This window comes from Telmatherina bonti, assembly GCF_933228915.1.
Source record: "Telmatherina bonti genome assembly, chromosome: 16".
NCBI classification, from domain to species: domain Eukaryota; kingdom Metazoa; phylum Chordata; class Actinopteri; order Atheriniformes; family Telmatherinidae; genus Telmatherina; species Telmatherina bonti.
In genome coordinates this window covers 24,865,590-24,890,620 of record NC_136614.1, presented here as the reverse complement: position 1 = coordinate 24,890,620, position 25,031 = coordinate 24,865,590, and the positions used below count along the sequence as shown (strand labels likewise).

General features: G+C 38.8%; 1 protein-coding gene across 1 annotated transcript; it reads left to right on the top strand.

Annotated features, from left to right (window-relative positions):
* tmem200a (transmembrane protein 200A) lies at positions 1-24,488 on the top strand (the record flags this gene model as incomplete). Its single annotated transcript, XM_079255762.1, has 5 exons — positions 1-50; positions 21,134-21,271; positions 21,518-21,735; positions 21,825-21,988; positions 23,376-24,488. The coding sequence occupies exons 2-5, from the start codon at positions 21,141-21,143 to the stop codon at positions 24,486-24,488; spliced, it is 1,626 nt and encodes a 541-aa protein (XP_079111888.1). The 5' UTR covers positions 1-50; positions 21,134-21,140.
* Between the last annotated feature and the right edge of the window lie 543 nt (positions 24,489-25,031).

Sequence of the window (25,031 nt, the reverse complement as noted above, 5' to 3'; positions counted from 1 at the left end):
TCTGCGTTCCTAATGGGCACAGTGACAGTAAAAACTCAGCTTTTTTAAAGGTAAGAGCCAAGCTGTGTTTAACCTCTCCAAACCGTGACGCAAAAATTCAAACTGACAACACGTTTTTTTTCTTTCTTTCTTTTTAATTTCATAAAAATGTTTAATAATGTTTTGTTTAATATTTAATTAATAAGCAAGTTTAACATAAGAGCCACACTGTGGGCGTGAACACATTTGTCATTTTCTAAGTATGTTGGAAAGGATGGGCTCTGGTTTAACCTTATTTATTTAGCTGAGTTTGGAGGTTACAGTATATTAGTCTTAGTGCCAAGGTTGAGTTGATCACTTTAGAACCCAGCCTGCTTCCTCTTATGGCTGACTGCAGGATCCCTGCTAGCCATTTGGGTACCCTAAGCAGAGCTGCTTTGTGGTGTTTAGTAGCACCAGTATCTTAAAATTACACCATGGCACTGTGAGATGACAAGATAAAATCCTAATAATTAACTGGCATTAAAAATACCAACAAACATTAAAAAATAAAATAAAATAAAATAAACATAAATTACCACAACCATAATAATCGTATTTAAAAAAAAAACAAAAAAAAAACCCTGTGAAACTTGCGAGCACCTTTATCTGCCAAATAATGCAAAATTAATAAAGTGTGAGTTTACTGCATTCATGGTCACCTTGACAAGTAAGCAGCTTAACAATGCCTTCATATGGTATAGAACGCATTAGTGATATGAAAACCAAGGGAGAGTTTAAAGGAATTAAACATACACTTAACCTACACGACAGAACAGAGTAAGGGGTGCCAAAGAGCATGATGGAAAAAAATATTCTGACTGCGATAGTGACATGTACGGAGTGTCATTGAACATGTCAGAAGCTCAATCAATGCTGTGAACAATGAAGCGTTTCATTTAAAATCTCTGATTGGTTTGAAGTGAAGGGGAATTGTTCTCTTCATGTTTTTTTATTTATGTGTCTGTGAAAAAAGATGGAGTAAGTTAGTAACAGGTGTTATTGGCTAATAGTGGAGCTTTTATTTACTTGCTTATTGGTATTGTTGCAGCTGAGAGCAGTGTGTCTTACTGTTAACTAGGGCTGCAACTAACAATTATTTTAATAGTTGACTAATTTTAAATCCTTTTTTCGATTAGTCGATTAGTCACAATTATTTCTGTCACGCCCACAATCTGTACTTCCAGTTGATGCAGCTCTTTTTACAGGCTCCAGTATGTTTTACCCCACTCTCTTCATTTGCATCCTATGAATGTCACCCTGATTCCCAGTCAGTCACAACATAATGTCCTTTAGTTAGTTAAAAGAATGACTCCTGAACCAGTTGAATATTAAATTTAAGCTTAACAGCTTACTACTAATTTATTTTTTAAAACATTCAAACATAGCTATAGTGTCATATCCAAGCTATACAGAATTAGCCTCAAAAGGAAAACAAAATAAATAAAATATTTTATCATCTTAATTTTTGTAGAATTGCATTGAAATAATTATTTACATCTTGAAAAAGCCTGTTTTGTAAGGATAACAAGGGCCAGAATCCTTTAAAAAATTCCTGAATCCAAACGGTGTTTCGGATCACCACTAAACTAAATCACTTCTTCCTTTTTACATTTCCAACAACTCCTGAAAATTTCATGAAAATCTATCCCTAACTTTTTTAATTATCTTGAACACAAACAGAAACACTGGTAAAAACATAACCTCTTTGGCAGAGGTAACAACAGCACATCACTACTCGGTAATGCTAACTTTGCCATCCGGAATGCTGGAAACCATGACTTCGGGGTGTTTTCGGTTCAGATGCTCATGCATGACTGTCATGCTGCCTTGGTATGCCAACTCTGCGTGGATGACTACACATTTCACCAGTTTGACACTTTGTTTAGCGTGAAATACCCCTAAACTTTAGAAATAGGTTGCGCCGCCATTTGTTCTTCGTTGTTTAAACAAAGACGCTGCATGACAACACTGCCCCCAGCACATCCTGTGGTGCTTTTGCGTCATTTGCTTGGTGTTTAGAGTTCTCATACTGTCTGAAATGCCGTAGTTGGTAAATGGCGTTAAGTTGCTGGCGCAGCGTTTTATTAGCAAAGCCGCTCCATGTGTTCATAATGCGTTGCGTCGACAATGAAATTTCATGTTGATGAATTTTCCTAGTCGACAAATTGTTGGAGCCTTACTGTTAACACTTTAGGAACAAAACTCGCAAGACTGCAGCGAGCATGAGGCCAGAGAAACTAAATCGGTAACAACTTTCCATCGCTAGATGGCAGACATGTAAATAGTCTTACAGCAATGAGGTGCCCAGGTCAGTGATCGACCGTCTCTGCCATTGGCAGTTGGCCACACTTGTTGGAAAATTAATTGTTGCTGGGAAATCATACCAAGGGTTGTAGGCAAATGGATCGTTTGGGGGCTCGTTTGAGGCTGTTTTTCTCTTGATTAATGCCTTTTTTTTTTTAAATGGCACAAACTTGTAGATATCCTCAAACTGGACAGATGCTTCAACTCCAGATGTCCCTTCAAATTATAAGTTAGTGAGGCTGATGCTATAGTTTGCTATTTAAGTGCAGGCAGATATCATTTGCAATAAAATGTTAAATTTTTACTGTTGGAATCTTCGACAGCATAAAGTATTTATGTAAGTAATTATTTGCCTCCGCCAAGGAAGGTTTTATTTCTTTTTGTCTGTTTGGGCTTTTGTCTGTTTGTGAGCAACTTTACGCAAAAAATACTGGGTAGATTGTAGTGATTTTTTTTCCCCTTAAACTGTGTGGACCTTTGTCTGACTTTTACTTAAATTTTGGGAGTGATATGGAAGGAATTGTGGAAACAGGAATTTTTTAAGGGATTCTTTACAATAGTGGTGCACTCTCTAGTTTTATAATTAGATCATTAAGATCTGAATCCACTGTTGCATTCACAATCCATTCAACCCCCCAGAATGTTGTTAATTCAATATCTGCAACTTTAAATTTGATGCTAAATGCTCACTTGTGTAAAACTGCAGTTCCTTACTGAAAGCTAATCAGCACTGAGGACTATGATCGCAGTTGCTCCAGTTTTCAGAACAAGCTTGAAGTAGTTTACAAGAATTGTGTATCTGTGATGTAGATCAACAAAAACAGTTGGCTAAGTAAAGGTGAACTTGTCATTACACAACTTTTAGTTAATACTTCTTGATAAAATGGAAGTGTGGTGGTTTATTTGAGATATAGACTATTAAATACAGATGTTGTATGCTGGTAGTTCTTCAGGTTTTTGCAGTTGTAAATGAGGTTATAAAAAAATGGTTACTTCATATTACACAGCTGGTGTATAACCATAAACTGTATAAAAAGTGGATGGAGCCCCTGTCAGGTCACTCATAGTTTTCTGAAAAGCTGAGGTGAAGCTCATAGGGCGATTTCTCATAGCCATCTTGGGATTATCACATGTGCCATTCCTCCCGGAAATTACAAAAATGAGCAAAGAGGTAGAGTTGAAAGTTTGAAATCTATCAAACTTTAGGCTGCCTGTAGCTAAAAACTAAGTGAGCTAACCTTGAGCTAACAGGAGCTAACCAGCTAACAGAGGTAGGCGGGCTAAAGCTAAGTCATGCTGTTAGCTGACTAAAAACCACACTTGCGCTACACTCTGCCTTCTTGCAGCCGCATATTGGGTACCTGTCAATCAAAAAGACACATCGCCACTTATGTTGAATTTAGACATTAAATTACCACTAAACAGATAAGTTCTTTTTATATCCCCCCCCCCCCCCCCCCCCACCCCCCAACACACACACACACAGTTAACATGAAGGTAAAAACCAGGCTGTGTAAACATGTTTATAAATGCTGTGAAGTAGGCCTTTTTAAAGTGGGAGTATATGGAAATTTACTCTGGTTTGGAGCTAGCCCCTACTGGATGAGAGGTGAACTGCAGTTTTTGGCATTTCGCATATAGGCTTTACTTTTGTCCAACGGAGGTTGCTGCTTGTGTACAGTTGAACTGCCTCTTACTCAGGAACTAAATAATCTCTGCTGAATAAAAGATAAATATGTCCATCCCTTTAAGATATATAGTGAAAACATTCCGTAAATGACCGCCAACTGGAAGAGGAGAAAGAAAAGTAAAAAACCTCTGAGCAGTAGGCTCATGTAAAACCCACAGTGGCATAATATGTTTCGCTGATTATGACTGTAAAGCTTGGATAATGTACTTTTTTATGAGGGGGTGTGGCAACGTTTGGTTACATGCCTCCTAGACACCTCTTTGATAAAACGTCCCAATGGAAGGAAGATCCATGGAAGACTCTAGACACCTTGGATGGTCAGATAGATGTAAGAGCGCTAGTAGATTTCTCCAGACAACCTTGAAGAAGTGAACACGGAAAGGAAAAGTACACCATTCTCTGTTTTGGTTGCCGTAAAATTAATGATGAGACCTGACACGTGAATATCTGTGTCTGTGAAAGTGTCTGTGTATGACGAGTAAGGAGTGCTAGCTTATTAATCAGAGAGGAAAATATGTCAACATTTAAGAATCTTAAATCATCATTAAAAATCTTTCGAGATTTTTAATTCTTTTCTTTTAATTTTATGCATGGAAATCTTATAAATTATGGATAATCTGCCTTTTTTCCACAAAAAAGACAGAAAAACAGGATAATGTATGCTAAGAGAAGTCATCTCACAACTCCAGACATCATATGGATCCTCACAATCAAATATTGTCCAGTGTTCTTTTTGCCACTAAAAGGACCTAAAGAGATTTTTTTTTCTTTGATGTGGTGTGATGAGAATTGGGATGAGAGCATCCTATCGGGCTTGTTAGCCTTGTGGAATTGGCGCTACCCTTTTTGAACATGTAGTTGTAATGACGTAATGCAACAGGTATCCTGAGGTGACATAACTTTACTGGATAAACAACCATGTTTCCTGCAGTTCTTATGAATTTGCTGAAGGATTTTATTATACTATGAATCTGTGTCAGTGTAATTGTTATTTTTCTATTGAATGACCTGCTTCTTCTACTTCATTCATGTTTTTTTTTTATCTATATATCTAGTATCAGATTAGGGCTGGGCGATATATCGAATATACTCGAGATATTGTGGCTAGTCCCCTGTGCGATATAGAAAGTGCCTATATTCGTCATATTCGAGTATCCTGTTGTCACGCAGTTGTTTTTAGCTGTGGGCGGGGTTTTCTCACTCCTCTGCACCGCTTTGCACAGAGAGTTAAAGCAAGCGCACCTAGTTACGTACATAACGTGAGCTACGTGCTACGTCATGAGAGGCAGCGTGTGGCCACTTTCTCGCTAAATTCGGCGACTTTTTGTGAAAAGCGACTAGCGACAAATCTAGCAACTTTTACTGGAGTTTTTGGAGACTTTCCTGGTGTTTTGGTGACTGACTTTAAAGCGCATATTGTAAAGTTATTGTCACGAACGAGAGTTTTCACGTCATGCAAAAATAATTAATTATACTTGTTTACATTCACAACCTCTGTCACTTACTCACCTCATCCACTGTGTGTGTGACACAAGCATATTTATCTAGCTGTCATGTCTCTAGAAAGTACAGAAAGCAGTGGGAATCAAATCCTGAGTTAAAAAGTATCTGAAGCCGTTTATTGGAGACGATACGAGGGCATTCTGCCTGTATTATAAGACTGATTTCTATGCTAAACTCTGCGATTAAAAAAAATACGCGACAACTCAAAAACGTATCCATAAAGCAAAGCCTTATAACAGTTCATCATTTGAAAAGTCACCCCCTAGAGCACCTATTTTCATACGTTGCATTTATTACATCATGCAAAGGCACTTTATTTTGTTTTAAAATTACATGTTTCTGCCACTGCTTTAACTGTTCAATAAATGTGGTTTTGATCAGTTTGCTTCGTTACAATTTCATCCTTTGTTTAAAATCAGCATATCTTAATGCAGTATGAACAATTATGTTTTAATGGAGACACAAAATCATCTTACTGATGTGATTGTATGCACCAAAGCATTAACTCAAGGCTAAGGTAAATATCGAGATATATATCGTATATCGTGACATGGCATAAAAATATCGGGATATTACTAAAAGGTCATATCGCCCAGCCCTATATCAGATGTGTACTTATTTGATGCAAACATTCCTGGAAAACATGCTTTACTTACATGTGTGCTCACTCAGACTTCAGGTTGGGTTTTTTGCTTGATCTTGGGGCCAGTTTCTAATTTCAAACCATTTCTTTCTGTTTGCTCAGTGGGGAACATTGGCTGTCAGCCAATGAATAAATAAATAAATCCAAAATTAAGGCTTTTCCCAGAGCAACCACAGCATTTAAGCTGGACTTATACTCGCATGATGTCTGCATACAGTAGGGCCAGTATAGCTGATGCTGGTGAAATGTCCACTTGCACGTGAGCCTAGGGTTATGGTGTTGTGGTTTTGCCTCCATGGTTACTTCACAAATTTGGTACAAAGCTCCAGAAATCTGGAAACATAGAATCACAAATTGACCAATCACAATGTAGTATTTCAGCGTAACTGTGATGCAAGCAGGGGTGCACATCGAGTCTGGTGGATGTGCACGTCAAGTGGTGGGCCAGTGTGGTGCCCATAGTGATGGAACAGTGATACAGTAACAGAACTTTTGCAAGTGCTGCTTGAGTCAAATAACAGCTTTATTGGTTTCATCTAGAGCTGGGCAATACAACCAAAATCTCATATCATGATATTTATTCCCATTTATATCCCTATAACAATATACATAACAATGTAAAATTGTTTGTGTAATTTTGTGTCAGTCAGTTATTTGTCAGATGTACTTGGCAACGTCCCCTTCCATCTGCGGGAACTATGGCCGTATGACATTTCACGGGGAAAAGCCTACTGCAGTGTTTGTGTCTGAAGTTTATTGTGAGCGCTTTCGCCACCACTTGATGGTGTTTTTGCGGCTTTTGCTCATTGACTCTATTCCTTATTCTGTATTCTTTATCCTGATTCCTGCGCAGCAGGTGCTAAAATGAGTTGCTAGTAGTTGTGTCGGAGTCCGTTGTTGGGATTGTGAGCTAGTCTTGTCTGTTCCACGTCAGTCTTTTTATATCCAAAACACATCCATTCAACAGAAATTTCCCCTCCTTTATGAACAAGCTCATCGGTTTTGGTTGGCTGGTCATCTTTTAATAAATTATCCTACTATAAAACACGACTGCTACCATCTTCATGTTTGTTTATGTATTCCAGTGTGCATACCGTAAAGCGCATCTTGACATAAAATACTGCAGTAAAGCACCTTACTGTGGTGTAAACGATAGAGCCTCATATGCAACGACAGACATTTTCTATTGTCCATATTATATATAATCGTCATATTGCCCAGCGCTAGTTTCATCCAGAAACTGTTAGACAGTGGCCTCATTGGCAAGTGGTGTGATTACTAACAAGACTCAAACTATGTAACAGCCATGTTAATAAAAAACAAACAAACAATAAAACCCCACAAAAAAACCAACACACAGCCAATGACTACTATTTACAGCAGCATATAAAAATGCCAATTGTTGATATTTAAACCTTGAGAAGCAGGAAAAAAGAAGCAAAAATTCTTCTTTGGAGGAGACATCCTCTTGCACTGCAATGCTTTACAGAAGCACAGAACATTAGAGAGAGATTCAATTAATATGAAACCAGTGTTGGAAAACAATTTTACACTCACTTGATGATGTGCCTCTGGATTGCGACTACTCTGTTCTTTTCTTTGTTTAATTATTTTTTCAGAGGGTTTCAAGTTAATCTTGAGCTATGTTTGAAGAATATAGAACATCTAGTGGTTGTGAGAGCAACTGCATGAAAAGTGTAAAAATCCTTAAATGATAATGTTTTTATCTAAACCCAATTGTGAATAAAATACTGTTAAATGACATCATTTAAGTGTATGAATATATGGCCTACATGCATTGTCATTGGACAACTTGCAAAACATTCAAAGAAATGTACAGACAAAAAAAAAAAAAACCCTGAGTAGAGGGGTGTTTAACAGCAGATGCTTTATCATTGGTTTTATTGTCCAGTGTGAGTGAAATGATGCTGAATCAAGAGCAACTCACACCTTGGGAGCTGTTTAAATAACCGGGTGTAACTCACTGAGCCAAATCGTTCATAGTGAAACATCTTCGGCTGCCAAACACTTTATGGGAAGCTGGATCTCTTTCATTTGGGAATCATTAGGAAGTCAAGTGACATGTCACTTAATCCTCCTTCATAGATATCATGCTAGCTGGATAATCCTGTTTAAATAACTCTCTGGCAGCTCAGCAGTTCCTTCTCGCCGTCACTCCACAGACCCACCAGGAAGTGATTAGAGCAGGAGACCTTCACGGAGATTCCTAAGCTAAAAAATAAACCTAAATAGGAACTTGTGGAAATGAGAACATCACAATCTAATTACTGGTTAAGTTAAAAGGACGGAGCTTTGTAAAAGTTCCAGGAGTCCAGGTCTGGCATTGCTGCTGTACAACATTTTGGATGACTGACTGACAGTCAGGACTGTGAGGAAGACAGATGAGTCATTTCACTGGAATCAACAAGGGGTCTCACTCTAGTACACACACACACACACACACACGCACACACACACACACACACACACACACACACACACACACACACGCCTGGCACGAGCACCTGATGATTCAATTTAAACTAAATTTAATTGAGTGGAGCTGAATTTATCACAGGAGGCAGCGACACTGATTAAGTGTGAAGGATGCGAGACCTTTAAAAAACACAATATGTATCATCAATATAATGAGGGGAAGAAAAAGCAAAATGGTGAAGAAGGTGCATGCTTGGACACTCGAGTGGCTGCATCAGGAAACGTGCTGCCAAAAGGTCAGAGTGAAAACACAGAGTGACATATTCTCTAGACAGATGACTCACCCGTGACCGTGAGTCTGTAGGAGTGAAGCACAAACACTCGTTTTGCATTTCCTCTCCTTGCACCATTATTTTCTCTGACACTCGTCTGTTCCCATGTGAACTTTCTTTCACGTAAATGAGAATAGAATTGAAACTAATTTTAATCAGCAGAATTAGTGCCTTCATCACTGACTTCACTGCAACATTAAAGTCTTAATTACAACAAGATGGTTTATACTGTTTTTCATCTCCAAGTTTGCCAGTAGCTATACCAGTTGTGTCCACATGTGCTGATCTGGTCTCTCATTTTCATTGCTGGCTAAAAGTAGCTGGATGAAGGGATATTTGAAGGCACACATGTCTAAATGAATGAGTAACTGTTGAAGCTTAATAGGGGCAGATGAAAAGATGCTAGGACAGTATATCCTATGGAAATATTCATAAATCACATAAGAAAGAGAAAGAAACAGTGCACAAACCATAAAAAAAGATAAAAAGAATAGCTGTAGGGCTTTTGTGATCTTTCTAAAAAACCACCTCAGGAAGGAGCAGAGTGACTTTGTGTATATGTTCGACTCTTAGTAAGATGCGATGTTGCTGGGGGACACATCATGAGTAATCCATGTCATAGTTTGTTTCGTATACAATCTCATCTCTAATTTCCACTTTCTCTGTCACATTTCATTCCTAGCAGAGCAGGAATCTGCATTAAGGATCACAATAATAATGGTTTAAGTGCTGCATTGTATTATTACAACACTAGACGGTTCTGTTCTACACAAGAGTGTACTTTACTGTTGCATGTTACTGTGCTGTGCAAATGCCTGAAGACACACATCATTTTTTATAGATTTTGCTTTTAGAAAAGCCTGACTTATATTCTTTTAAAGCGGTCTGCAGAATATTTCTCCAGCTTTCCTGAAGGTCTCTGGAAGCTCTTCTCTAACATGTCATTCATTCAAAGATAAAAGAGACATCTTACTTAAGTTTTGAAGCAGTATTGTGTCCTCACATGGGAGAAAACTAAAAAAAGAAACTATTTAAAGTAGTTTATTTGAAAATGTTGTTACCAACAGGTTGTCACACAAGAATCTATTTTGCTCCCATTTTGATGCATCTAGAAAAAACAATTGCACAGTTTGATGGATGTAAACTGGTATTTTTGTACCAACAATGTAACATTGAAAGAGCTATTTGCTGAAAAGCTGGCATATTTCAGCATGCTGTGCTGTGGAGTGCAGTGTGTCTTTAAGCCAATCCCAATGCAAAAGAAGAACATGGCAGAAGAGCAAATGAAGAGGAAATGATGTCTTCAAGAATAAAAAAAACACCAAAAGAAATCCATCAAAACCTTACACAAAGACTGAGATATGGACCTGGACCTTGAGTTAATCTATTTATTGTTCCCTGAAACTCATCAGTAATGGTCTGGGTAGGTGAGTGACTGTCAAGAAGCTATTTTTAAGAATGAGAAACAAAGAGTAGAGGTTGCTGTATGTCAACAAACATGAACTGTTATTTAAAAAAAACAAAGACAACAGGTTCAATGGAGATATTAATTCCTCTGAAAACAAAAAGGAACAAAAGGAACCAGTATCCTAATAATAGCTTTCAAATCTCCTTGAAAAAGCCTGGAAAAGTTTTCCAGAAGATTAGTTGAAGAAATTACCTGAACGCTCATCTGAAAGGGATTGTACTGTATTGCAGTATACAGCTGTTCATACCAAATATTGATTTCAAGGACATTGTGTAAACACATTGTGGCTCATATACCATGTTTCCATTTGTGTGTTTCAATAAATATTTGTACAGATTGTCCATTTTCATGTCAATATAATTTATGAAGATGCAAGGAATGGGTCAAAACCTTTACATAGTACAGGAAAGGCTGCTGTGCAATAAAGTCAAGAGATGAATTGTAGAATTCAGTTGTGTAGGTGTACATCAAAGTGCTCAAGCTTGACCCTAGTATTAATAAGCCTGACTGATAAACCATTCAGATTTTAAAGCCGCTCAAAGGAAATGTCAACAAAACTAAGAAACAAAAAGCTGTCAATCAGTCATGAAAGCTAAACCTGGAACACCTGATCCTATTATTAGCCTGAACACACACAAAGGAAAACAAACACACCACTGGGAGTGAGTATTAGTATTATTTTGAGTCGTGCTGTGTGGTAGTAGGAAGGGTGACCTTAGCTTAGTAGCAAAGAGGCATCTGGCTCTTAATTTTAACCCCGTTCATTTCGGAAAAAATGCTTCTGACACTGTGCCTTTTATTAGTCTTCAGCTTGACAGAAACATCTCGAATTTCCAGCATGATACTGGACTAAATGCTGATTTTGATCTCCTCAGTTCGTCCCTCATTTGTCACATCTGTCATGTCTGTCTTTCATATGCCACCTGAGTCATAAGAGACAAACTTTTCTAAGCTTGCTTTAAGAGTCTAAAAGGTCTCTGGAATTGTGAATGTAGATCAACGCACATTCGGTATAGTCTTTGTCTTCCTGTCTTCTCCCCTGAGATATTCTCCCTTTGGTCTCACGTCTTTACTCTCCACCCTAACTTATTTATTAGTTTCTCACACTATCCCACGTGCTTTGCCCACTTTTCCCTTCCCCTCTCAGAGGTCTTTTCTCATCTTGTGTGTGCGGACTCGGAGACCACAAAGCTGTAGCGCTTCAGCACAAATCAAAAGAAGCAAGATGCAATCAACAATCTGAGTGCTGGTCTGTCTGCCATGATCACCTCCTCCTGGTGCCATCCCATTTGTCAGTTTCCTTATGCTTTCATCCACCCTCCTTATTCTACTCTGACAGCCTTTGTGTACCCCACTTTTCCTCCCCCGTTTAATCACACCTATTTGAAACTTGAGGAGTGAAAAATCACTTCAACACATATGCTGTGACAAAAAAAAAAAAAAAATTAAGTGATACATGGTGAAAGCCTGTGTATCGACATACCTATCATTCCTGTGCACACAACTGGCAGTTGCTATAGAAACATGTCACCTAGCAGCAGCACACGTAGTTGCTATAGGGACATTATCTCATGTTTGGTCTCTTATAGATGAGGGAATTTGTTGAAAAATGCATGTCCGTGTTCAAAGGCAAAATGCATGCAGGCAAACGGGTTGCAATGTAGCGAGGGAACCTCCTGATATGAGAGTTGTGTTGAAGTCGAAATGGGTTGAACATTAACATTGTTTTAAACTAATGAAGCAAATTAAATTTCTTTCATGGTTTTTTTCTCGTACAGTAAGCCTCCAAAAACTACCAACAAAAGCAATTTAGTCAGTACTGAGATCATCACATGGCTGTTAATTTATCATACATCATGCATGGTCGATGAAGAGGTTAATTTTGCATTATTTATCCGTTCTGTCTGACAGGACAGGAAGGTCTGTATTCAAATTTCCCAGACTAAAACACATTTTTTTCTTTTTGGCAGGAAACAACACATTGATGAGATTAGATAAAATGAAAAATACCAGAGTGAAATTGCAGTGTTTTTGTAGAGTTTAAAAAACAAACCAGCCAAACAAGCAGTGATAAGAATTAATTAGAAGAATTTACTGTGTTGTTCCAGTGGGCGATAGCTGCTGGCAGAAATGATCTCTGGAGCTTTTCTGTCTTGCAGGATGTGACGAAGCCTCATACTAAATAAACACGCTGTTGTTTCTTCACCATGTTTTGTTGAAAATGTCAGTTAGTCAGCTCTAGTGGCCGCGGAGTTATCCTCACCACAGAACCTGTTTTCTTGATCAGTTCATAGATCAGTCTCTTTCAGTCTCTGGCTGTCCTTTTGCTGTCACAGCTGATGGCTGCAATGCTGACCACACTTTCCACAACAGATGTATAGAAGATTTGCAACATCTTGATAAAGACACAAAATGGTATGAAATTCCTTTAGAAGTGAAATCTGCCTCTTCTTGTAGATGCTTTGTGTTGTATTTCCAGTCCAGTTTGTTGTCTAGGGGAACTGCAAGGCACTTGTTTCCCTTCACCAAGTCCACCTCTTGTGTTTTCTGAACATCAGTCATCTCTTTTGTTTGATTTGTGTACGAGTTGAGGTCATTGTTACCACACCATCCCACAAACTGACTGACCCACATCTCTGTACTCCCCACAACTGCAGGTCCAGTTGTCCTTCAACTGGAAAGTTGGGGGATTGATTCCAGGCTTCCCCTAACAGGCCGAAGTGTCCTAGGGCAAGACACTGAACCCCAAGCTGTCCCCCGATGTGCCTATCGGGGTATGAGTGTGTTGGATGAGTGTGTGTGTGAATGGGTGAATGTGACAAGTAGTGTAAAGCGCTTTGAGTGGTCTGCATGACTAGAAAAGCACTATAGAAGTACAAGTCCATTTACCATTTACCATAAGAGTATTTCTGCATTTGACAGGACTCAGAGTTCAATTGGAAGTCTGAGGGGGGTAATGTGGAGAGAAATGGTGACAGTACACTGCCTTGTTTTGATGCTTAACACCATCAAAATTAGTTGCACAAATTGTGGCCTACTTTGTTAGGTGCTAATGAATCCGGATGGTTGTGAAGGTATCCACTTGGAATTCATGGAGCTTCTCAAATACTAAAACCGGGGGAATTATGTTAAAAGCACTTAAGAAATCAAGGAATATAATCCTGGAATTGCTACCTGATTGGTCCAGATGAGAATAGGCTCTCTGAAGCGGGCTGATGATGTCATGTTGATGAACTTACTGAAGTGTGTTCTGTTCAGACTTCCATCAGTCTGCTCCCCCAGAGCAAACTTCCCTCATGTTGTTCTGCTGGGACTTTCTCATTTTTTCCTGTAGTCCTCTCTGCAATTCTTAATCTCTCTTTTCAGTTCTTTTGTGTTGAATTTGATAACCCCCCATCTCCATCTCTAAAGGCTTGTTTATGTTTACCAGCTTTTTAAGGTCACTGGTGATCCAGGGTTTGTTAATGGGAAACCACCTCACGGTTCTTGTGCACTGTCCATACTTAAGTTAATATGTTACACACTCAGTCATGCCATTGATGTCATCTTCATATGGTTCACAGAGGACATTCCTCACTGTGGCCTTCAAGCACCCTCTCAGAGCTTCATTAGACCAGGTTTTAATAGTCTGTGGGATGACTGGTGGAGATGAGAAGTGCCAGATTACAGTCTGATTTTCCTGAAGGAGGCAGGGCAGAGGAGCTGTATGCATTTTTTAACATTTGCATTATATAAGTTCAACATCTTAATTCTCTGATATAGCAGCTGACAAATCATGTAGGAATGTTGGCAAAGTTGCAGAGAGGGAGATGCTGTAGAAGTCTGCAGTGATTGTGATCAGTGTGTTAGGATGCTGTGTTTGTCGCTAATAATGACGTAGCTGATGATGTCACACGCTGTGTCTGCAGCAGTACCAGGTATGACATAAATAAAGGAATGATATAGATAAACTCTCAACACAGTTCAATGTTTGCCTCTACAAATGTTCTTCTTTACAGTGAAATGTCCAAGATGCATGGTTGTGGTTAAAAAGAACTGCTTTTTTTTTTTTTTATTGCGGTCTGTGTTCACAGTCTTAAAGCAGTGTAGGGACACAAAGTCTAAGATATACTCATGCAGCCATATGTCTGTGGAGCACATAATGCATTTCCTGTATTCTTTTAAAGACCTTGTTAGCACCTCAAGCTCGTGCATTTTGTTAGCTGCTGATCTCACGTTACACATCTGAACAGTTGGAAGCAATGCCTTGCATCCTCTGCGCTTCCTTGTCAACACCTTCAAGATTTGGTGTCTTATTTTGCTGATTATTTTGATCTAAGAAATCTTCATCGGTTGATCCTGCGGGTAAACAACTCAATATAAAAAGTATTGAAAGAGCCTAAAGCACTCTTGAGCAGAACAGCTTCTAAACCAGCTTGAAAAAAATCTTGAAAACATAAACTTGACAGTAATTGACTTCCTAAAACAAAGTCAGCTATATTTTTAAAAAATCACGACAGTATGGTCGGACCTACTTTTTCTTTTTAAAGACAAACGCAGTGAATCTCCATAATATTTATTATGCATGCACAAAAAAAGAGGCTGACGTGCAGCATGATGAGCCTGTTAGATGCTGAGCTTGTTTACTGAATATTAATTTGTCATTTTATTGTGGCGTCTGATGCTCCTCAGGAGAAAGCCTCGTTGTGTCAGAGCTGGAGTGGTTTCTCATTAGGCTGCTTTTGTGTCTGTTATGATAGCATTTTTTCCCCTTCAGCTCCACTTGTTTCACGCTCTAGACTTATTAAAACTACAGTACAGATGCAGTAAGCTTGTCTCCTCTTACTCTCCTTTCATCACTGCCAGGAAAAGCACTGCTCTCTCCTCTCCTTCATCATAAGGCCTCTCCTTGTTCGGTCAATCATTGTCGGAGAGCAGCTTTTTATGCAGGATGGGACTTTACTGTCATTACTTAGTCTTGCACCTTGGTGCACGCAATTATGTAAGCGTTAATATATTCCCTATGTGTTTTCCTTCCTCTAATTACATATTCCTCCTGTCATACATCCTGTCGTTTCTGTTATCCCTGACTCTCTTCTCTCTGCTCAATTGAAATCCATCCCTTGCTCTTGTTTCATTAAACAGAGGAAATGTCTCCCATTACTCTTGCTTGGATTTTTGTTTGACGGACACTAAGGAGTGAAAAGAGAAAATTGAGCCAGAGCGTGCAGGAGCTCTGCAAACCTGAGAAAAGTGGCTACTTGTGTTTATCCATGTGTGATTCACCATCTGTGATAAAACACTTTCCTATTACCAGAGAAATGATTGACAGGGGAAAAATTAAATAAAAATGTGAGGAGAAAAGAGGGTAGGAGGACAGAATGTGTGTTCTTGTACAATTCAAAGCTACTGTGAATACAAAAAACTTTTTTTCTGATTCAAATTATCAGCTTTGTGGCTCTATTGCTTTAGGATATGTAGACTGGATAAGAAGGTAGAAAAGAAACAGGAAACTGACCAAAAAAAGATTGCATTAAAATTAGAGACAGACTAAAAATAGGAGGACGATTTCAAAAGAGAGGAGGAGGAGTGAGACAAACAAGGAGAAACAAGATGAGGAGTGGAGAAAAAGGAAGTATGGGAAGGAAAAAAATATGCAGGGTCACAACCAGAATGCATTAGTTCACAGACTTGAATGAGAATGGAAGCAAGGCGAAGGGGGGCAGAGGGGGAGGGGTTACTGACAGCCTTTGTAGTGCAGAATGAACAAGAGATATCGAGGCAAAAAAAAAGGGCGAGGGGGAGATGAAGACATGTCATGTATATTCCTGTGCCTAATATGCTTTTATACACTGACATATTGCCACAAGCTGACATTTTGCTTGGAAAACTGGGAAAGGAATACAAGCACATATGGAAATTTTACTTCCCAATAACTGTAATGGCAAGCAGGGTCTCATAGGTAGTAATAAACCAGATTTATATCAAGCGTCAGGAATAGATAATTATTTTACATTCATGTGACGTCATGTCATGTTGTAGTATTTGATGTGATGACACATCAGACTTTAGTATTCATCTCATTCTCATAAAAGTGATTTAAAAAATGCACAATGGCTTATCTGCTTATCACACCTTGGCATCTAATTCTGGAGGCTGTTGCGTTCTAACAATAAAGTTTTACGTTAATGACATTTTCATACATTTATCACTTCTTTAAATGGTCATTTAGGAACACTGAATGGAGAAGAAGGAAATAATAAGCAAACAACCGTCATCTTTGTTTTTTCTGTCTTTGGCACAATTTGCACTATTGTTATTCTTCAATACATTCTTATTAGCTGATTCCTCCTCTTATATTCATTTTACCCTCGAGGGTAGTTTAGTGAATGAGCTTAAAATAGACAATCTAATATTATATTACACTTTGATTTTGGTGTCTTGTTTGCAGGAGCAGGTATAGAACATGTTTGATGAGGGGCCAGATAGACTGGGTAAAGGATGGCAAGTGTCAATGAAAATTTTTAAAAAGAGAAAACAGAATGATTATTAAAAAATAAAGTGGCCATCTAATTTAAAAACAAAACTAACACAAAATTTGTGAAGGATTTTTTTTTTTTTTTTTTTTTTTTTTTTTTACAAATCAATAATTGTTTTTTAGTATGATCCTGAAACCCAGGCTACCCTTCTGACCTTTGCTTATTGCACAGTAAAATATCCATACTTGATTGAATTCTTTGTTAGATACTGAAACTGCAGTGACCTCAATTTATAAAAACACTACTTTGTGCCCTCAGTTTTAAAAATGTGTATTGTTTTGTAGTAAAAAAAAAACAAAAAAAACAAAGTAAAACAAAACAAAATAAACAAACTAAAAAATAAATACCCATGAAGAGTTGTGTCCTTGTCGGCAGGCAAAATCTTTGGCAGCTTGCTAACATCTTTGTGGTGTCTTTAAGTACTGCTTTTTCCCTAGGAGGATGAAAATGACAGTTGACACAGCAGGGGGCATTTAGTCCCTACTGATTCTTGGCATCAGTTTGATGTGTCAAAGCCTTTAAACATTTCATTTGTTGAAAATAGATCTATCTTTAGAGGAGTTGTTCCTCAGGAGCAAATAGGAGCCACTCAGGACCCTAAGCGACCATTCTTTTGTTTCAAAACTCTGTTTAATCCATACAGAGATCACAGCAGCTGATACTCGTTTCTGCTATCTTAAGACACTGCTAAAAGATAGAGAAACGGTTGCCTTGAATCATGCTAGATAAGCTATAACTCTAGCTGGCCTCCAGGCAATAAGGTTGTTGTCCTTAGCACAACCTGTTGATAACGGCTACAACAGGGAAGGTGTAACATGTCAACCTAAAAGCAAAAAGCTGCTCTCCTGCCTTCTAATGATCATCTGTTAAGAGTTTCAGCCATCCATTCTTTGAAAGTTATATACATATATATTCATACTCTCAATATTGTTAGTGTTGTCGTTCTTTTCTCTTAAATCGGTAATCTCTAAAAATGCAAACGCATTAAACCATTGATCAGAAGGTTACATAATTCAAATCTGGTTGACGTGAAAAAAAAGAAACAGACCAATTCAGAGGATTCAAGTGCGAATTGACTATTCTTTGTTTAGAAAAAGAAGATTGTACATATATCGAGAGGAGGTCTTGCTGATACCCTTAGATGCTGAGCTGATACATCAAATGCGAGGGTCCCAGGTTCAGCCTGAAGATCTCGCCTGTCTTACGTCAACTCTCCTTTTTTATACTGGACAAATCATGCAACTATGTGCGTGCATGTATATGCAGATTCATGAGTGTGTATTTCTGTTGAGAGCTTCCCTTCTTCTGCAGGACTGTGGCCTCCACCTGATTTGGTCCTGGCGTTGAGTCAGCAGGTGAAGTTCCTGTGAAAGTTGCGTCCTCCCTACTCTTTTCCCATGGCTCCACAAACTTGTTATTGTCAACTTTCTAAAGAGTTGTCTGCTCCTATCTGTATGAAAATTAGTGATAACTTACACTCGAGCCGTGTGTGTGTGTGTGTGTGTGTGTGTGGTTTCAGTTGATACATCAGTCCAGCCACTGTCCATGACTTTCTCATCAGGAACTCTGTTTCTTCTTCTTCTGTGCTCTCTCAGTGTCTGTTTTTCTGTCTGTTATAGAGTTACATCAGGTCATAATAAAAGAATCTATTGGTTATATACTGATTAATAATAATAAATGAAAGAATATGTAAGGTTATATTTGTGATTAAACATGATAGAATATGTAAAATATACTTCATTAGCGAGAGGTTAATATAGTCTGTACAGAAAAAAAATACTTCTAGTCAATGCTACTTCTCCATTTTATGTTGCTACAGTTATGGTGTATTTGTACACCATCTGAAGTCAAATTTTCCGAGTTTCCTGCTGGAAATGCAACAACAACACCCCTGGAATAAGATATGTAACTCCAAAGATCATGGAAGACTCACTAGCTCCATCTTCATCTATTAAAGATGTCTGCTAATTCCCAGATCAGACTTCTGACCTGGAGCCAAATCAAACGCACCATCACTCACTGGCACTAGCTTGTTAGCATGCTCAAACAGAGGCATTTAAGATTATGAAAACTTGTTTGTGTACGTTCTGTTGACCTGATAATTTTCATATGGTTTGAAATCTTTCATTTTGCACCTTCAATACATATTAAAATGTTAGAATTTCACGCAATGTAAATATTTAATGTGCTAAGTGTTTGTGAAAGCAGTTCTTGTCAGTCGCTAGCAGCTGTGCTGTGGCTACTCGTGATGACTTTGCAACATTATGTCAGCTGTTCAATATTTTCACCTAAAATTAAGATCTTATAGTAGATGTATCATCATAGCAACATTTAATACTTTGTCAAAATCGGTGAAGAAATATTTGACATTCCCATTTGAAGTTGATACATGGTTCCGCATCATGGTTTAATCCTCTTATTGCTCAACAGGACAATGCTAATGTTCATGTCAACCCAGATTAACAAGCATTTAAACCTAAATGAAGGCTCTTGAAATAAGCCTCTGATTGTTTTAAACCCTCTTCCTGTAAAAAATGATTAATAGACATCTGAGCATCTGGTGAGCATAGAGATGACTCATTTGAATATTATGATGCATCTTCACCACTGTATTAAAATATGAAGACAGCGAACACAAAATAAAAATGCCAGCACAGTAAATGTAGATTTTGAGTTTAAATCGATGAACTGGCCAATGTTAAATTTGCCAGCCATGTTTCTGTGATCACCCCGCTTTTTATCGTCTAAGCTGTTTTTATATTGCATACAGGAAGAACATAGCAAACAAATATCCCAGAAGAGTGAGTGTATAACTGGGTACAACATTAAATCAAACACACAAATTCCTGAAAGCTAACACAGCAAATAACAGAAATATCTCTAAAAAAAAAAAAGAGGAAAATATAATAGACATGTATTGTTTTGTGTCCTTTCATCCTTTTTACTGTTTGTGTTTTTGCTTTTATAATTATTATCAATGGTAAACTTTAGTCTACAAAAATATTTTAGACAGAAAAATGATTTTTTTCTTCCACTGATGTGCTGATTATGCATTTAGATCGGACAAACAGACTTACTGCATGATCCTTGGAATCAGTTCAGTCTGCATGAGTGTAGGATATGCTGTGTTCTGAATATTAAGTATTTTACACCTCACAATGTAGAGTAAACAAGAAACTGGGGCTTTGCTTAAGCTGTAGTTTCCTTGACATACATTTCATCAAAGCTTTTGCAATTTTCTTCTTTATTTGAATTTATATGCACCTGTATCAAATATTCTATTGTTTTGTTTTTAATAGCATATTAAACTATTATTGGCTCCCTCACTTTTAGTATATGAGCTGCAAACATTGGTTTAAATTTGGGAGAAACTAAAGTATAATTTGTATTTATGTAATAACTAAAGAATAAATTCTACAGACATTAAAGAATACTTGTGCTTTTGCGTTGTCTTTATGAGTACTTAGTATCATCCCTGATGGAGTAGTAAGATTTATATTTATGTAGAAAATAAGGTGACTTTAAGACAGGCAATTTAAACCTAAAATCTTTTGATGTTTTATACTATAAAATATTCCTTCTTCTTCGTGGCCACATTTTTAGCTTTTAGCTATCAATCAGGAAAATTTTGTGATCCTCCCAACTGAGGATGCATTCTCAAAGCAATGACTGGTTGTTTGGTGATGCTTATAACACATGTTAATCTATTTCATTGTGTACAGGTTGCTGTGGAACAGCTTAGATTTTAAGCTTAGTTACCATGGTGATGTACTCCATAAGGCATGAACCACCTTTATAGGCCTGAAAACCCAGAGTTAAACCTGTAGTTTTCTTGCTAAGCCACAAATCCTTCTTTGTAGTTCAGCCCCAGCTTCGTAAGCACCTCAAGGGCGGCTGAACTGGGAAAAAGAGAAGTGTTAAAATGTCTTGTATTCAAAACAGGACACAAAATATCTCCACAACTAAGCAATGCACAGCATATTTACTGGTCATGATGCAAAGCATGCAAGTGTTTATTCATGATCAATATTTTGTATTTAAGCCTTCATTTTCTTCCAGTTCTCTACCAGATAATAGTTTTGTAGGTAAATTATTTATATAAGTGAACATTTCTGTAAAGTCAGGCAATGTTAAAAAGGAGAACGTCTGATATTTGTGATATAATATGAAGCCTGGACATCATGAAAAAGCTCTGAACCTGCTGATGTGTCTCTTCAGGTGAAATATGACTGCAGCAGCAGGTGTGCTCACCGGCTTGGCCAAACTAAAGCGTCAGGACTCCGCCCGCTCTCAGCATCGCCCCTTTCCACCTGTATCACCAGGCCTGGGAAACCCCAACCCAGAGGTTGCCCCCAGGTAATTTCAGAAATTAAAATAAATAAATAAAACAATAACATAATAATAATATAGCTTTTGAATCAAACTTTTAAGGATTGAAAAAGAAAAAGCTGTGATATGATCATATGATTACTGTGTGTCCAGTATTACTGTCTGTTGGGTTGCTGTCCATTTTTGTCCTCTACAAACTGGTGTCAGATAATCATTTATCATCAATTATTTCTCCAAAATAATAATCATACTTTTATTTTGTTTTTTATTTAGAAAGCGGAAGCGGCGCAGCGATGTTGTTGTGGTACGTGGCAGGCTCCGCCTCTACTCGGCCTCTGGGTTTTTCCTCTTCCTCGGGTTAATAATCTTGGCTGTAGGGATCGGTATGGCAACGCTGGGTTACTGGCCGCAAAGTAAAACCATACCAGCTGGAGGGGGAGTTGGAGTCAAGGCAGAGAAGGACGTGTCCAATACAAGCCATGATGTGCAAGGTACAAATAGAGCAGGGTTTCAATAACATCCCTCTTTAAAGCTGTTCTTGACCCCTGTGGCACATTATCTCCTTGATTTATAATTTTAGGGACGACTTCAGAGAAGGCTGGTGGCACCCTGATGCGCTTCCTGGAAAAACATCTTCACTCTGAGAGGATGAAGATGCTTGGGCCCTTCACCATGGGGATTGGGATTTTTATCTTCATCTGTGCCAACGCAATACTTCACGAAAACAGAGACAGAGAAACAAAGGTTGGGCTGAAATATTCACATCTTCACACGGGGGCAAATACTAGCGCTGGGGTGGGTAACTCTGGTCCTCGAGGGTTGCAGTCCACCAAGTGTTCAGAGTTTCTCTGCTGCAACACACCTGGCTCAAATACATGAGTTATTAGTGTCAGGTGTGTTGCAGCAGGGAAACTGAACACATGTAGGACTTTGGCCCTCGAGGACCAGCTTTGCTCACCCCTCTACTAGAGCATGCATCAAAGAATCAGACAAATTTGTGAAATCTTATTGTCACCAATGGAGTTCTGGTTATGAAAACGTTTCTAAAGGAATATTCCCAAACAGTTGCTATTATTCCTTCCCTGTCCAGACTTGAGGTGTTCTGGTTGCAAAGAGAAAGTCATGTACAATGCAATCATTCATATTCAGCATCTCCATATAAAATGGAGATCAGATTTCTCCTGTCATGCCAGTACCACCATCTCTGCAGTTTTCTCTTGATCACATTTTCTCTGTTCACATGGCCTATTCTTTCTCTCCTTTATTTGATTAAAACATAACTCCTACTCCCATCCTGGTAGTCAAAACATCTGTTCCAAGACCACAGGGATCCAAGACAGAATTTTTGAAACTGCTGAATGTTATAAATAATATTATCACATATTTTATCCATGATCCATCCATTAACATTAACACAATAAAACCAAAAGGACAATACAAAGTGTCTAAAAAGAAATAGTAAGTAGTAAAGAATTTAAATTTTCCGTACCTCTTTAAAATAGTTACATAACAAATTACAGTAGTAGTTTGACACATTTTGATTAATAATTCTATTAATACCGATGCTACCAGCTTACTTCATTAACCCTTATCTGTTGGATTACCAGATGAATACAGAGCTACATTTCCATCCAGTGATTGATTTGAGCCAATTAATATTTACAATCACAACAACTTCCTCACCATATATTTCAGAACCAGCTCTTTTTTGTATTGCTTTTTACATTTATTTACATTCAGGCTTTGTTTTAAATGTTCACTCAATCAATTCAACAAATTAACCCCAAAAAGGATATATACTCGTACTTCATCCTCTGTGTGGTACAGACATAAAGTTTTTTTTTTTTTTTAATTTAGTTGACTTCTTAGAATATAACAGTGTCTTTCAACATTATTTAAACATTACCATGACATAAATTGTTTCCTACTTTAAGGATGCTTTCAGTTTGCCAGGTTCCCTAAATTTAGCATGTTTGCTTTAAAAAAAATAGTGTGTTTGTGTATTTCCTAGGACCCACATTGTCTACTATTCTGCTCTTTATGTTATATTTAAATGTGACAAACATATTCAGGTAATCTCAAACTGAACACTACAGCTGCTACTACTAACCCCAACTTTTCTCTGTGCTAGATAATTCATATGAGAGACATGTACTCTACGGTCATCGACATCCATCGCCTCAGGCAGAAGGAAGAAAAAGAGCAGCAGCACCGCAGCAGCAGCTGTGGAAGGGAAGCAGGCGATCTTCGAGCTTTCGGAGCTGATGCTGCAGCACGGCTAGCCAGCAACTCCCTCCTGGCTTTCACTTCTCGGGCTGGAGGAGGAGGATCAACGGAAGAGGAGGAGGTACTGCTTGGGGATGAGGAGTTTCAGAGACACAGAGACCAGGCTAAGTTGGATTGTAACTTTGCGGGGCTACTGGCGCCGCTCTACAAGGATCGACCATTTTGTGGTCCTGGGCTTGGGCTGGCTCGCTCGGATTCAATGCGCCACCAGTGGTCAGTGGATGGAGAAGCAGAAAAGGGAGGACACCATGCAGGATCTATAGTCTCCTCCTCCATTTCTGCATTTACTCTCCCTGTTATAAAACTCAACAATTGCGTAATTGATGAACCAGAGATGGAGGCGATCACTGAGGAGGACAGAGGAGGAGACAGAAGAGATAGAGAGAGGTCAAAGCCCCTTAGCTCCATGGAGTCTCTGGTGGTGCCTGTAGCCTCTGTGGCAAAGGCATCCAAACCGCCAGGATTACATCGGAGCAATTCTGCCTCCTCTTCCTCCCGCTGCTCCTCTTTCTCATCATCCACCCTCTCCCCTGCTCCCTCCTCTACCTCAGGCTGTTGGCTTTCCCCGGGAGCAGCCAGAAGTGACTTTGGCTCCAGTTCCTCTCTGCACATGCTCAACAGTCATTCCAAATCTCTGGATCTGGAACGCGGTCCCAGCATGCTTAGCGTGCATCAGGAGCAGCGGAAGCACCCCAGCTGGCCCCGACTCGACCGCAGCAACAGCAGCCGCAGTCATAGCGGGAATCGGGGCAGCAGTAAAGGCTACGTTCGGCTGGAGGACAGGGAAGATCAGGGAGAGCGCCTCCTGGACACGTTACCGTCCGTCACAGTGCGGCGAGATTACAGTAAGCGCGAGAAGCTGCTAATGATATCCAGGTCTCATAATAATCTGAGTTTTGAACACGATGAGTTCAACAGCAGCACACTGAAGAGAGGCAGCTCTGAGACTCGGTTCTGAAGTTCAGGTCGATGACAGCTGTCTCCTGTTCTGTAAATTGCTCCCAACACATTGTGAGTGTGTATCAGAGGAAACCGATGAGTTGAACAGATTCCCCTTCGAAAGAGGGAACTCAGATGTAGTTACTCAGACAAGCTTTTTTGGAACGAAAATAGTAGCAGTAGTGATTAAAAGTGGAGCCTTCACAGTGCAAGGTGCAAACTTCATGTGTGCTAGTTGCAGCATGCCCACTGAACCCAGAAAGAGGTGCCGTCTCACCGCAGACCTTGTACTAGGATGTCAGTGGAAGGAAGAAAAATGAGATTATATCGTCAGTCTACTATAGTTTTTAACAAATGTGTCTAGATTCAGCTGGATTTTAATGTTGCGTTAAGATGGTGGCTTGCAAAGTACAACGAACTGGCCAGAGTTGCTCTGCGGTCATGTTTTACTGCCCCTTCCAAGGAACATAGTGAGGAACTTCTGGCTGTAAAAACCACCAGCCACCAGTGTGGCCCCAACTGTAAACTCAGATTAATTATCTCTGCCTGTGGATCTGCTACA